We start from the raw sequence: 14268 nt of genomic DNA on the forward strand, positions 1-14268 counted from the left end.
CCTCTGGCATTCACCTACTGATACTATATCTAGTACTATATATAGTGTGTGTAATTGATGTATCAACTGATATTTAGGGAAATGCAGCCAATCAATTCACTAGGAACCAGTGACATCACTGAGCTACGAATTCATAAATTGGCTTTCTTACCTTACGCCAGACCTATCTGCTAAATTTGCAGCAGATATCAAAGCTAAAACCCCTCTCGTAGCAATAATTTGTCGCAGTTGCTTGAATCTGTGTACACCTTACAAATAAAATATCATTATGAGCCTATAAATAACCGGATTGTGATTAACGGTGGCTGGGATACCACACGCTTGGTCTCTATTTCATACTTCATTAATTAGGCTGACAGAATGTATCCCAGATGCCCTTGAGGTACGATGTCTTTCCTTAAAATGAGCACATCAGCGAAAGTGAAGGGGAAGCCTGTCAGTCCGAGAACTCTACTTGTGATACATGGACAGCTTAGATAAAGCGCAGAGAATAAATCAGGATGATCCGTCCCAGGACACTGAGGGACTTATTATTTCTACACTATGTAACTTTTGGAAACTCTGTTAAGTACTGAAGGCCTGATTCAGAGTGAGACGTACGCCGTTTGTGTAGAGTATCTTTGTGTTTTTGTTGCACTGTGATTGCTCAGAAAGAGAAAGTGCGCAACTGCGGCTACTCAGATCTGCGACTTTTTGCCACTTGCAACCCCTTATCAAGTGTGACCGGGGAGGGAATTTGTGTCCTAACTTAGACATTGTACAGTACGGGCGTGTTTGAGCAACTGCATACGAATTCATCATAGTCACAATTTTATTTTTTGCGGATGGTCAGGTGCACGCAGCGGATGATGGCGACAAAGACCGGAACTAATAAAACGCTTGTAATTAGAGGTTTGCGGATGACATGCAGACGCTTACTGAGTCTTAGACTTAGTAGTTATTCGGCTGTGGATTAGGATCTGCTGAACGTGTTGCAGCAAAGATACGTTTTTGTCATTTTGATTTTTTGTGCGCATGTCTGGAAGTTGATCCTACTGTATTAGCTCGGTTATTCAAGTTAATGCTTCAAAGCAATTTGTTTTGTTCGTCATATATAAAAGAAAAGGTTTTTGTACGTGTTTCCAAGTTGAACGTAAGTGTCTGAGGAATGCGTCTGTTGTAAAGCTCATTCAGACGTGGACAGATCTTCAACGTTAAATACGGCGTGCATACGCATGCGCTTACTACAACTTTTTCAGTTGTACGTTCCGCTTACCCTTGTGTTCCACTCTGAATCAGGCCTGCAGTCTCAAGGCCCGACATTTCACAGAGCAGATATAAAGAATATATAGTAGTGGACTCTACATACGAGTACGTGTGTGCGTGGCATATGTAGGAAATGTAATGGTTACTGGAGACAAGGAAGCTGTGTACAGCACACATAAGGACGTGAACTCCGGTGCAATAATCTCTGAGGAACATCGATACGCGTAGTCAAAGGCAAGCTTCTGGTCTGGTACACGAAGAGATATCAGGTACAGAGATACGCTAGACACTGGTGACAGGCACACTATAATCTGGTAACCCGACACGCAGTGCGCTAGTCTGATGTTGCGGCTCAGGAGTGTCCGGCGCTGATGATGATGCCATACCCAAGTGCATAAGACTCCTTTCTGTGTGCACAGGCGCTGTCTGCAGGTATTTGCCTAACAGTGTAATTCCGCTAAATGCCTGTATCTGGAAACAGCACTCCCAGCACCCCATGCACCACAGTGTGCAAGCCAAGGTGTGGGTCTGATACCTAATGGCAAAACATTTATAATATCCAGCTCTTATGACAGACCAAGCAGGGTTCCTTCTGACCGGATTTTGTGCTAAGTTTGCTGCAGTTTGTGACAATTTACTACATTATGATATAGCTGAGTGTCCTGCAAATGAGGTGGCGTACAAGGAAACAGGTTGTATATATGTCTAATATTGATTGTTTAATCCGTCTTCAGGTTTTGGAGTATCCTGTGGATCCGGCCTCCCGCCCATTACCACACCTGCGTAATCCAGACATCCTGGTGGGAGAGAACGACCTGACGGCTCTCAGCTATCTCCACGAGCCGGCGGTGCTGCATAACCTCAAAGTCCGCTTCTTAGAATCTAACCACATCTATACCTATTGTGGTAAGTGAGCGATCTCCTCAGTGCTCGTCCCTCCAGGGCACTGAATATTAATTTACAGGGAAGGTTCTGCTAATAAAACCTCCATTGTAGCTTTATTTTGTTATGACTGGGTCCAGCACAGAAAATATTACTTGTAGTCAGGAGAGGGCCACATGTGAGCCCCAACTCAATTCTTTACCACAACTGAAGGTAACAACCACATTGGCCAACCAGAGTTACATGTGTGGAGTCAATCAATTGCCCTGACGTTGCTCAGTGGGTGGTCTTCTGATCTCTCATTCTGAATTACTCCCATCACTCAAAGCGGAAGGTCTTGTGAGCTGATAACTCCTATCGGCGTCTGCTTGAGGTCATGAATTGACCTAGGGGAAGTGTTCCCTTTTTGCTTTGCAGTCAGGCTGTATGGCCGGTCATTTGTCCTTAGGGCCGAAAAAAACCACGTGCATGGATTTTCCATTTTTCATTGGCACGTAATGAAAACCGGCGGCATGGTGACTGGAGTGTAGTTTTTACATAAGATAATGTAGATCTAAGATCATGACTAGGATAGAAAATGCTCCCTAGCATTACGGGCACTGTATCCCTGTGTATATTATATAGTGGGGGACTTTTATAAAACTTAGTGCACAGGAAACCTATGTCATTGCCCATAGCAGCCAATAAAATGTTTGCTTTCTTTTTCTCCAGCACACTAAAAATGGCAGCTAGACTCTTGTTGCTATGGGTAACCACACATGCAAGCTAAGTTTTATAAACATCCAGAATAGTATGCATCTGAAAATAAGCAACTCTGCGCCCATGTCTAAAATAGAACTACTGACAAATCAGACCGGGTTATAGAATAGAGACAGTGTCTAGTGGCTGGTCGTCGGTACCCTAATTCTAGGAGCGTCTTTGCTCTTGTTTTGTCGATAAAGTTTGAATGTAGAAGTGAATGAATGTCGCATCCTTGCTCGTTCTTCTGTAATGACATCTGCCTTTCCTTTAGGTATTGTGCTAGTTGCCATTAACCCGTATGAACAGTTGCCAATCTACGGCGAAGATGTCATTTACGCATACAGCGGGCAAAACATGGGCGACATGGATCCTCATATATTTGCTGTGGCCGAGGAAGCCTATAAGCAGATGGCCAGGTACGTCTCAAGCTATCCATTCCACTGTCGCATGTGTTTAGTATATTACCCAGAAGCCTCTGTTTCTGGATGCGTGGCTACTTTTTTCCATAAGCCATCTCCCAGCTTTCACTTCAAACCCACCTGCCACCGTATATCAACCTCGCAAACAAACTATACTGACAATTAAGCAGTTTGCATGTTTTCCTAAGAAGATCTTTTAATTGCTTTTTCGGCATTAATATTCTGAGGCATAAAACACTGGAAGAGTTATAGCATTGAATAAACGGCTACGGGCTTGCTCTGTGCCTTGGAATAAAAATGTGTTACATTATGGCTATTTGGGGACCAGATTTGCAGCCCTATTTGCTTGGATCGCTAAAGGAATAACACACACCATCTGTCCAGAGCTTAACCTTTAAAAATCAGGACAAAGAATCAACGTTTTCCTAAGAGAGGTGAATATTATTAAATATTAAAAGGCCCTTTTGTGTGTGCAAGTGGTTTATCACAGTCCTTCGCCAGAGACTTGTATTGTTTTTCATGTGTGGCAGTATTGTCACTCCTATCCTGCTGTGCTTATGTAACTGGTTTCTATATCAGACTATATACAGTGTATCTGAAATGTAAGCAGCATATTGCCCCCTGATTTCTAATGGAAATATAGAAGAGTTTTATACATAAAATGCAAGTGATCTGCACACAAGTAGGCAGTTAGTTTGTGGGCAAAAGCAATATTCAGCCTATTAATTTACCAAGGATTAGCGATGTCAATAGCTCCTTAATGAACTGATAGGGATCCATCCTATTATTTATTGGAATATTGCAGAAAACGTCAGTGTGCCACAACTTTACAGTAACAGCAAGATGTTTTCAGGATACACTCTGGAAGATTTATCAAAACTTCTACAAAAAAAAAAAGTGGAGGGGTTGCCCATAGCAACCAATCAGATTCTAGCTGTCATTTATCTTGTACATTCTAGAACACGATAGTTAGAATCTGGTTTCTATGAGCAACACCTCCACTTTTCCTTTTTTTAGAAGTCTTGATAAATCTACCTCTCTTTGTTTGACTTTGGGGGATTTAACCGATGCTGTTTCACTGGGTGCTGATTTTGGTGGTGCTACAAGTAGCTTGTTTGATGGAGAGGGGCTTTCCCAATGATTGATGACGCTGACCATATATCAGTGACGCCTAGATGTGTACGCATACTCAATGTAACGTAAAGTGCGCTAAGTGAGCAGAGATGTGCAGAAATCTCTGGGGGGATATGGGTTGTTTTTGTTTGTGTTTGTGACTCTTGTGCGTCTGAAACGTGTTTCACTGCTGAAGTGCAACATCATGAAGACACAAAACATGTCCCATTAATAGTACAAAACCACCAGCTCTGATCTAGTGTAATATGCTCCCTCTCTGCCCCTTTACCTCATTTCCAGAATCTAACTCCACAAATTGAAATGCTGTTTCTGGGCTGCTCTATAAAGCTCATGACATCAGTGGTCCGCCTCTGTAGTATGCAAGGACCAAACACCTCCCCTCAGCCTGTGCGGACTCCTGCCCATCCCAAAATCAGCCATGTGACTCCTTAAAGTAAATTCCTTTGATGGAAATCTTGGCACAAAATGAGTCACAATGGCTTTGGACTGAGTAGCCAATGTTTTATGTTTCATGAATGACCTCCTCTGTGTACCACGGTGGCGTGCCTATGACCCCCAGTCACTGTTATATATTATAAGGGTATCTGAGGATACCAGTTTTTTTAGAACTGAGGTTCACTAGGTTACCTGGCCCCCCTTAGGTTCATAAATCACAGAGTCAAGGAGGAGAATGAAAGATACAACACTATCTTTACTTATCTTACAGTAAAACAACAAAGTATAAAACTGCACACTTTAAACAATTGGGCAGCAATTGTGCAACTGTGTTAATAGGAGTCCCAGCAAGGTTCCCCACCCACCTAGCCATGCAAAAGCTCCACAGGCAAGAGAGTCTGTCAACATTTTATCTGTGTCTCCACTCCTATGGGTGCACCAATGTGCCCAGAACCTGGCAAGTATCTCCCGATGGAGTGAGGTGATGACGGGTCCAAAGATGGAGCTACAGCCTGATTACAGGGTCTGCTGGTAGAGAACAGAAACACCAGTCAGCCCCACCGCCAATCCTCAGAATGAATACCCCCCCCCCCCACCCTGGAGTGCTCCTTATATCCATGGTCTAATTCCCACTGTGTTTTCCTCTCCCCCAACCAAATCCAGGGTCTCTCCTTCTTAAACATTGGTGGGTGCTGGGCCAAGGGTGTGAGCTGGCCTTCTACAGTGGCTCCTCTGCTGTGTCCCTGCCACAATGTCTGGGTCGGTCCTGTGAAAGACAATGGGTAATACTTATCTTTCCATGTGATCCCTGCGGATTGACGAGGCCGATGGGAGATGTTATCCTGGCAGCGCGGCCCGGTCCCGTCACAGGATAGGTGAAATATCATGGTGCTCTGTGGAATCGTACAGTGCGGTATATCACATTATTTCTGTAACAGGGCTAGTATGGTCAGAAATGCCTAGACCCGGGCTGTACAAATTACACTCGCTTTTTATGCTATGGTGACTGAAAAGTGCAGCCCAGTCATCCGGTAACCTCATAACTGCGCTTTCTGTGTAGGACAGACGCTCTTTCTGCAGTAACAGCGCAGCAACCGATACGACATTCGTAATGAGCTCCACTACCAAGATGAACGGCAGATTAGTTTTACTGTGCAAATCACGCACCAGTAATCTGATGTGAAGTCTGTATCTCTTCGCCCCCGTTACTGGAACTTGGCCCTTTTCTAAACTTTACTCCAGAGAAATTTTATATAAATGAGCTAAAAAATAATTGTTTAATTTTTTCCAGTAATGAAATACCTTTTTCTCTCCTGAATTGAGCCCTATATAATGTCTCAGACCCGAATGAATGTGCACAGGGTTTATTCCTATGGGCTGCAAAATAACAATTGTAAATCTTTTATATGGATTTATCGATCTCCCGGGGATACGTTATAAGACCTGTAATAAAAATGGTTAGAAAATGTGGATTCCTGCAAAACCTTTTTCTAGAGGCAGCAGATAAAGTTGCAGTTCAGCAGATTAGAAGTAATTTTTGCCTCATTAATGTTTTTCTTTTGATTTGCCGTGGGGTTAATTATCATCCAACTGAATGGTATGTTTATGCTCAGTACAGGCTTAATATTTAGTATTATTATTATTTTATTATTTTTATTATTATTTTTATTTATTATTATTATAAAGTGAATTAGGAATACAGACTTTGGTAGAAAAATGGGAGACAAAAATTATACAACATAATGAAGATACCTTTTAATTTTAGAAGTTACCTCCTTTTTTGTGTATTATTTTTTTTAACTTTTAATAAAATAGTTCTGTTAAAGTTTATTTGTACATAATATATAGGGGGGAATGAATTATTCTTTAGGTAATTACATCGACAATTCTTTCTAGCCTGGCTGTGCCAGGGGCTGTATAAATTATTAGACGTTACATGGATTGCTGCCTCTGTTTGTATGTGGGGTATTTCTAGCTCATTAAAAGCTCTTTGACGCTGATATTAAAAAAAAAAAGAAAAAAAAAGTAATTTAAACGAATGCAGCTGCCGATTATCGTTTTGTTTTAGCTGTTCCTCGATTTTAGTGTTACCTGCAGCATTCAGAAGCATTAATGCTCTTTAAAGTAGAAGGGAGCTTTATGGGAACAATATTTAAGTGCATAGTACACTATGCTGCAAGGGAGCTTTCAGGCCAGTTAATGAGAGCACTTCTAGCGCTTCCGTAAATCCAGGAAAATAAAAATTAAAAGCACACGTGTATGAGCCGTTCCCGACATCCCGGCTTAGGGGAATAGTGGCAAGGCTTTTGGGAAGGGCGCACGATTTTTGTGACAGTGAGAGGTATAAACTGAAACGAATTTCAAAATATTAGAGAATAGTTCTCCAAAGTAAAAGAAAAACGTAGTAAGGTTTTAATTATCACACGTTCATCTGCTGAAGTAATATGTGCTGCTGTGAAAATTCTGATGATCTGATTGGCTGGAGGTTGCTTTAGTACCATCTTACCTATCCTTAGATATCCAAACATTTTGCTCAGAAAATCTTTCCTTAAATCCTGTCTGCATACTGCCATATTTTTGTTGTTATCCTCCATCTTCACTCAAGTCATTGACTTGACTCAATCAGTATATTTCTGTGTATGCACAGATAAGGGTTTGTAGAGATATATGGTATCCTAAAGTGATCTATTAGTTAGTGCATGTTTGTAACTTTGTATTTAGATTTGAATAATGCTTTGCATGGGTCTCGTTGGTGTAAGGATGTATTGTATTCTTTACATGGATTCCAGCTGTAGTGATTCTGCCCTACAATATCTGGTCTTATGATATATAATCTTTATTATGGCTGTGCTCAGCCTGCTACTTGTCCACCATATATTCGTTGTACAATATTATACACAGCTCGCTAAGTCGCTTTCACTTCTCCACTGTGATTTGTTGTGTAACACAGCTGTGACAGGATGGACCGCCTATGCCACCCTGTCTGTTGTTGCTGGTAACCTGGGCTGGTACTCCTGACCTCTCATGATAGATCAGGGTTGCTGTGAATGGATCCCCCCTGGCCTATCACACTGACCAGGGATGCTGGGTAGCGGGCAGAGCAGTGGTACTGGAAAGCTTAGGTCCAAACCTCAGACACCCAGCGAACAAATTAGATTTAGGGTCTAATCTGTAGATCACAGGAATATAGCAATATTGAAGATGTTTCCAAGCAGGTCTTTTGAAGCAAGATGTTTATTTGCTCACACTGGTTTGAGGTACCAGTGATCAGGTCAGATGTTGAATTCAGAAGAAGACTTACATGCTCACACAGCTCATCTTTTATACAGTTCAGACATAGGCTATTTTTAGCATCAGGATATACTCTATTTACACAAACATAGATTTACATGCATTACAGAGCTATCAAAATTTGCGCTTATCTATGAAATTCACTCTGGCAAAAGGCCACACAGTAAAAACCCCCTGCTGGGCCTTTGGCCATAGCAGGCATGACACTTCATCACAAAACTTCGTTAGCACTTTCTTGCTATCAGACTCCCTTGCACATATGCCTAATTGGAGTTTTCCACTAGCAACCTTACAAATCCTAAACAATGACACTTCCATACTAAACACATCCCAATACACACAAGACCCCCGTCCACAAAGGCCTATTGTATCAGATATATGCATCAGAAATAAGGCATATCCTTTAGTAAGGTGAAAACAGAAAATACCAGTTTCTACCCTGGTCTCAGAAATAACGATTTCCTATCTCAGAATATATACAATATTAAAAATAAGTGCATTGGCAATTATATAAATATGTACCCTGTGCTATTTCCCTTAAATAAATTGATACCATAAGTTATTTATGAGTGATCCAGTCACAACAGCTCACACAGTATATAAATCAAATCATTGCAAATATGAATTAACTTCAAACTCTAAATAACCTCCTCACTTGAAAGCTCATTAAAAGAGGAGGATTCTGGATCCTTCAACAGAACATCTTCAGCATTTCTCATATATCTTTCATTTCCGAAGCCTTCTCTGTTATCAGGAAGTTGAATTGTCTTTTTCATCTAATACTACTTAACCTCATTATTACTACAATTTAAGAGATAGTCTGTCTATGAGTTGTCTTTATTCAGCTGGGACAGCTCATCGCCCTCTCAGAATAAAGACTCATTATACTGAAGAGGGTAACACGGCCATATTCAGTTACACAGATTGTATTCACTAGTTTTTAGATGTAAGTCATCATGTATATTCTGTGTGGGGGTCTCGAGGGTTTTTTTTTTATTATTATTTTGTGTTTTGTTTTTCGCCTCTTGTGGTGTTTTAGTAGATCTGTAACAATCCTCTTCAGACAATGAAGAGTAATTGAATCTGGAATAAACGTTCGGCGTGATGCTTTGATGTGGTACTTTTTAAAATGCTTTTGACAAGGGTCAGAGCACCTCTCACATCGCTCTCGATTGTACGTCCGTGTGTCCCCAGTTCTGAGGTGGGCCGGCGGTAGAGCAACGAGTAGCCGATCAGATACGCAGCACAGAGTATTTCAGTGATTTGGTTATAAGTAAACTGATGTGTACACCAGTGGCTGAGGATACAGTGAAATCTGATGGGCTTAATCTGTATCGTTGTTCAGGAATCATGTAAAAAAGGAAAAATGTCCAGTGCTTCTCACCTACCTTTGTATTACAGCTCAAATGAATACAGAGATTCTTAGTGTAACTGTAGCTTGGCCAACATAGGTAGCTCCCCCGCTATTGATAAGGTGATTGCTTTTAGGAGGGACTCTAACATGGACCTCATGCCTGTGCAATGAGAGCTTTTAATATAATATAATGTTGGGGTCAGCTGCAAACATTTAGAATGGGAGGTGTTGCCCATAGCAACCAGTCAGATCCCAGCTATCATTTATTCAGTGTGTTCTAGAATGTTATGGTTGCTATGGGCAACACATACACTTTTTCTTTTTAGAATGTTTGACAATTCTACTCCACAGTCACTAGGTTATTTTTATTTTATTTTTTTACATATCCCTACCCACAGGGGAAGCAGCCGTATTGTTGGCTATACCATATTCACCCTATGCTTCATGTGGTAGTAATGTTACGAATTCCTAGTATCCTGAATACTGGTTCACAAAACAGCTTCCCCCACTGTGTGTAAGTAATGCTTCTACGTGAATAGTGTAGTTTACGGAAATAGGGAGAGGTGAGGGGTGCCCCAATGTTAAATATTTATACTGATAAGCTCCAGAAACTCACTCATATGCATTTTATTGTTTTACACCTATAGCAAAGTAATCTTGCATTTTAGGTGGAATTATTCTTTAAAGAGAAAAGTAATAGAACAACGCAAGGTCTTATGTTTGTGGCATAAACAACTCCTGATCAAGTTCCTGATAATTATGTAAATTCCACACTGATGACAGCACATATTAGTTACAGAGAAATATTCAGATATAACGAAGCTCCAATTAAACATGAATGCAGATGGTTATAATCATTACACCCGACTGCACTTCAATGGTCGACCGCTAAACAAAGTCAGTCTCTCGTCAACATGGCTGAAATTTTAGTGGAATTATTAGTTCGTTCCAGGAGTCACTAAATTATCAAATGTGTTTGTGATTTTTTTCCTTTTTTCTGTTATTTAAAGTTTTTCCTTAAGGCTTCTGATCACATTTCAGTGTCTAGTGATGTCTTATATATTAATTGCTGTGGACAGGGCTGTCTTATGTAGAAGTTCATCACCTCAGTTAGTTATAATCTATATAGATGTTTCTCATCTTGATTGGAGATGTTTGTCAGTTGTACAGATGTTCATAGCTTCGATTTGAGATGGTCTATCATCATCATCACTTATTTATATAGCGCCTCTAATTCCGCAGCGCTGTACAGAGAACTCACTCACATCAGTCCCTGCCCCATTGGGGCTTACAGTCTAAATTCCCTAACATACACACACACAGATACACAGATTAGGGTTAATTTGATAGCAGCCAATTAACCTACCAGTATGTTTTTGGAGTGTGAGAGGAAACCGGAGCACCCGGAGGAAACCCACGCAAACACGGAGAGAACATACAAACTCCACACAGATAAGGCCATGGTCGGGAATTGAACTCATGATCCGGTGCTGTAAGCAGAAGTGCTAACCTCTTAGCCACCGTGCTGCCCTATGTGCAAATGTCAACACTTTCTATGTACGAGTGTAGCCAGCATCAAAATGTTAATAATGGGCAATTCTGCCACCATGGTGTAGCCAATGCAGTATGATTTCTCCAGGGGTAATGTTAACTTTAAACGCCAAATTGTTGATAAGCTTATACCATGAATTTAAGTGAATAAATGTTTAAGCGCTGATAGTGTTACATCCATATATATTATACTAATAAGTGAAAACAATACTTATATGATAAGTGAAGTTCTGATTCTCTCTTCAATAAGACGTGTTGAATAACCGCATACTATTCTCATTTCCAGTGCAATAAACAATGTAAAAATAAATAAAAATACAAACACGCACATAGCTTGACACTGTTTACATATAAACACAAATATAGAATTTTATATGAACATGTGTATATTATAAATTTCTTCTACTAACATACAAAGCCGTCAACAAAATTGCACCGACATACATTTCCTCACTTGTCTCAAAATATCTCCCTACTCGACACCTCCTTCTCGGTTACAGGACTTTTTCGGGCTGCACCTACTTTATGGAATTCACTCCCTCGCACAATAAGACTTTCCTCTAGTCTCCAAACCTTCAAGCTTTCTCTGAAAACCCATCTCTTCAGGCAAGCTTATAATATTCCTCAACCACCATCTTAATCTCCCCTATTACCACCCTCTACACAGCTAACACAAGAGAACAACCATCTGACCAACATTTCCACACACACAGCCCACTCAGTACTTTTACCTTTGCATTCTAGCTGGTCCATTGTGCAATATGATGTAGCACATGCCCTTGTGTTTCAAACTCCCATTGTCCCATAGATTGTAAGCTTGCGAGCAGGGTTCTCTTACCTCTCTGTCTGTATGTATTACCCAGTATTGTTTTATTAATGTTTGTTCCCAATTGTAAAGCGCTACAGAATTTGCTGGCGCTATATAAATAAATTATGATAATATATTGATAGTGGATAGCCATCTGAAGGTCCATTTTTGGTGATATCCCCTTGGGGAGTGCTCTTACTAATAAAAAAAAATCAATATGCGCCTTACGTTTGTGAATATATTCCTTCCAATATTGTGATATCTTCTGCCTTCACCACACCGTCTTGTGATTGTACTCACAAGCTTTTCATATCAATGAGAGCGTTGTAAACACATTCTTTAGTGATCTTTGTTATGATGAGCTGATACATCCATATCAGTATGTGTGTGGAGCACATAAATACTAATAAAGCAATATCTAGTTTGAAAAATATATACTTTTAATTACAAACTTTTTTTAAAAACAATAATCCAAAAATACATAAAAGGACTTCTTAGGCAAAATGAGAATAGATGGATTCCTACCAGATTACACAGATATAAAGCGTGATACATATCATTGCAAATTCTAGGAAGTTCACAATGCTGCATCATTCAGGTGTTAGATCTTGATAGTGGGATTCCCATATGCACACCTGAGTCCACAAGCCTTTACACCCAACGCGTTTCGACATTTATGGTCTTGCTCAAGGATGAAGGCTCACGTGTATGATCACTTTCTTATATACTTCTCACTACCCCGTTCAAAGGTCAGGGTAGATTATTAGTTAATTCATCTACCTCTAACTACCCCTCTCAAAGTAGTTATACGATGGTTTGAGGCCCCCAGTTTCATTGTTACTAGCATTTAACTGCTCACAATTCCAGGATTAGGGGATCTACCGCAACACGATGGCCTAGTGGTTAGCACTTCTGCCTCACAGAACTGGGGTCATGAGTTCAATTCCCAACCATAGCCTTATCTGTGTGGAGTTTGTATGTTCTCCCCGTGTTTGCGTGGGTTTCCTCCGGGTGCTCCGGCTTCTTCCCACACTCCAAAAACTTACTGATAGGTTAATTGGCTGCTAACAAATTAACCCTAATCTGTGTGTGTGTCTGTGTGTTAGGAAATTTAGACTGTAAGCTCCAATGGGGCAGGGACTGATGTGAGTGAGTTCTCTGTACAGCGCTGCGGAATCAGTGGCGCTATATAAATAAATGATGATGATGAACTCCTACTTCTTCCCTGTGCACGTTAATAACAGTGGCTGTAGTAGGTTGTGGCTCCTTTCTCCAATATACTCATCCAGCCTCCTTCTGCAATGCTTGGCCCACCTCAGAGGAAAGAAGGGCAGCAGAGGCATTTGCACCTTGTTCTTTCATTACTTCCTGCTCCTCCGGCTACTGGGAGATGTAGTTTTCCCTGCAGATGTTGGCTTACCAATACAACTAGGCTCCTAGGGCTGCCCAAAGGTATGTCTGTTTGGAAATTTCCTGCCGCACCGACACATTAAGTTGGGAGGAGCTGCTATGGGTGGTTCAGGGATATACCCGATTCTGTTCTCACATGGAAGAACATCTCTAGCTGAATAAGATAAAGATCTTAAGGAGCATATTTGAGATGTTCCAATTTTATCGGGTGTCTGATAAATAATAATACCATTAAAGTTGTAACACTTAAAAAAGTAACAATGTCCCCTTACTGTCATGACTTATGTTATTCATTAATGATCAGGATTTAGCTGATGCCAACTAAGAATCTACTGATTTCAAGATACGGTTCTTGACTTCGCTTTACTATCATGGACTAAGACCTGGAAATGTTGTACATAACTTGTGTGCAGGCAGCCATGAAACAGCAGAATTGGATTGTGGTCCTATATTTGATGCTAGCAAAGAATTGGCGCAGTTGTAACAGAAATATGGGCTGCTCCCCCACATCTCTGCAAAGATTGCAGCTCTTGAGGAGTCCATTGCTGGCATGTTGTAACCCCTGTACTATGGGAGGCTTCTTGTGCAATTAATCCATATTTATATTTAGTATGGAAATATTCCTAGTTTTTTACATTTTATTATTGCTTGCACTGGGTGGGTGTCCAATGCTTATTGTCTGATATTTATTGCTGTGTATCCTGCTTGTGAAGTCATAACACTGAGTGTGTTCCCCTGTGCTGCCTGTTTATTTCTGTGAAATTCCACTGAGTGGAAAGATAGATCAGGGATTCCCAGCTGGAACGTGAAGCTGTGTTTTTCCGTTACGTCTGCACATATTGTAAAACATATTCTGTGATAACAAGGCACAGAAGATCATCAGCAAGACTGTGTCAATGGTTGCACTGTAATTATACATTTAGATATGATTGTTTAGTCAACTGTATCTCCTGGACTACAAAAATAGAGAATATCTTCCATTTAATATAAACTATATT

The 14268-nt window shown here is 40.6% G+C and overlaps 1 protein-coding gene across 2 annotated transcripts in view; it reads left to right on the plus strand.

Moving 5' to 3' along the window:
• Nucleotides 1-14268, plus strand: part of MYO5B (myosin VB) — a 185202-nt gene that overhangs the window by 80784 nt on the left and 90150 nt on the right. For both annotated transcript variants that reach the window (XM_075185734.1, XM_075185726.1), the window contains exons 3-4: nucleotides 1980-2151; nucleotides 3140-3284. In XM_075185734.1, coding sequence (XP_075041835.1) covers nucleotides 1980-2151; nucleotides 3140-3284 — 317 coding nt within the window. The remainder of the gene's footprint in view (nucleotides 1-1979; nucleotides 2152-3139; nucleotides 3285-14268) is intronic.

Source organism: Mixophyes fleayi, chromosome 1 (genome assembly GCF_038048845.1).
Source record: "Mixophyes fleayi isolate aMixFle1 chromosome 1, aMixFle1.hap1, whole genome shotgun sequence".
Taxonomy (NCBI): Eukaryota; Metazoa; Chordata; class Amphibia; order Anura; family Limnodynastidae; genus Mixophyes; species Mixophyes fleayi.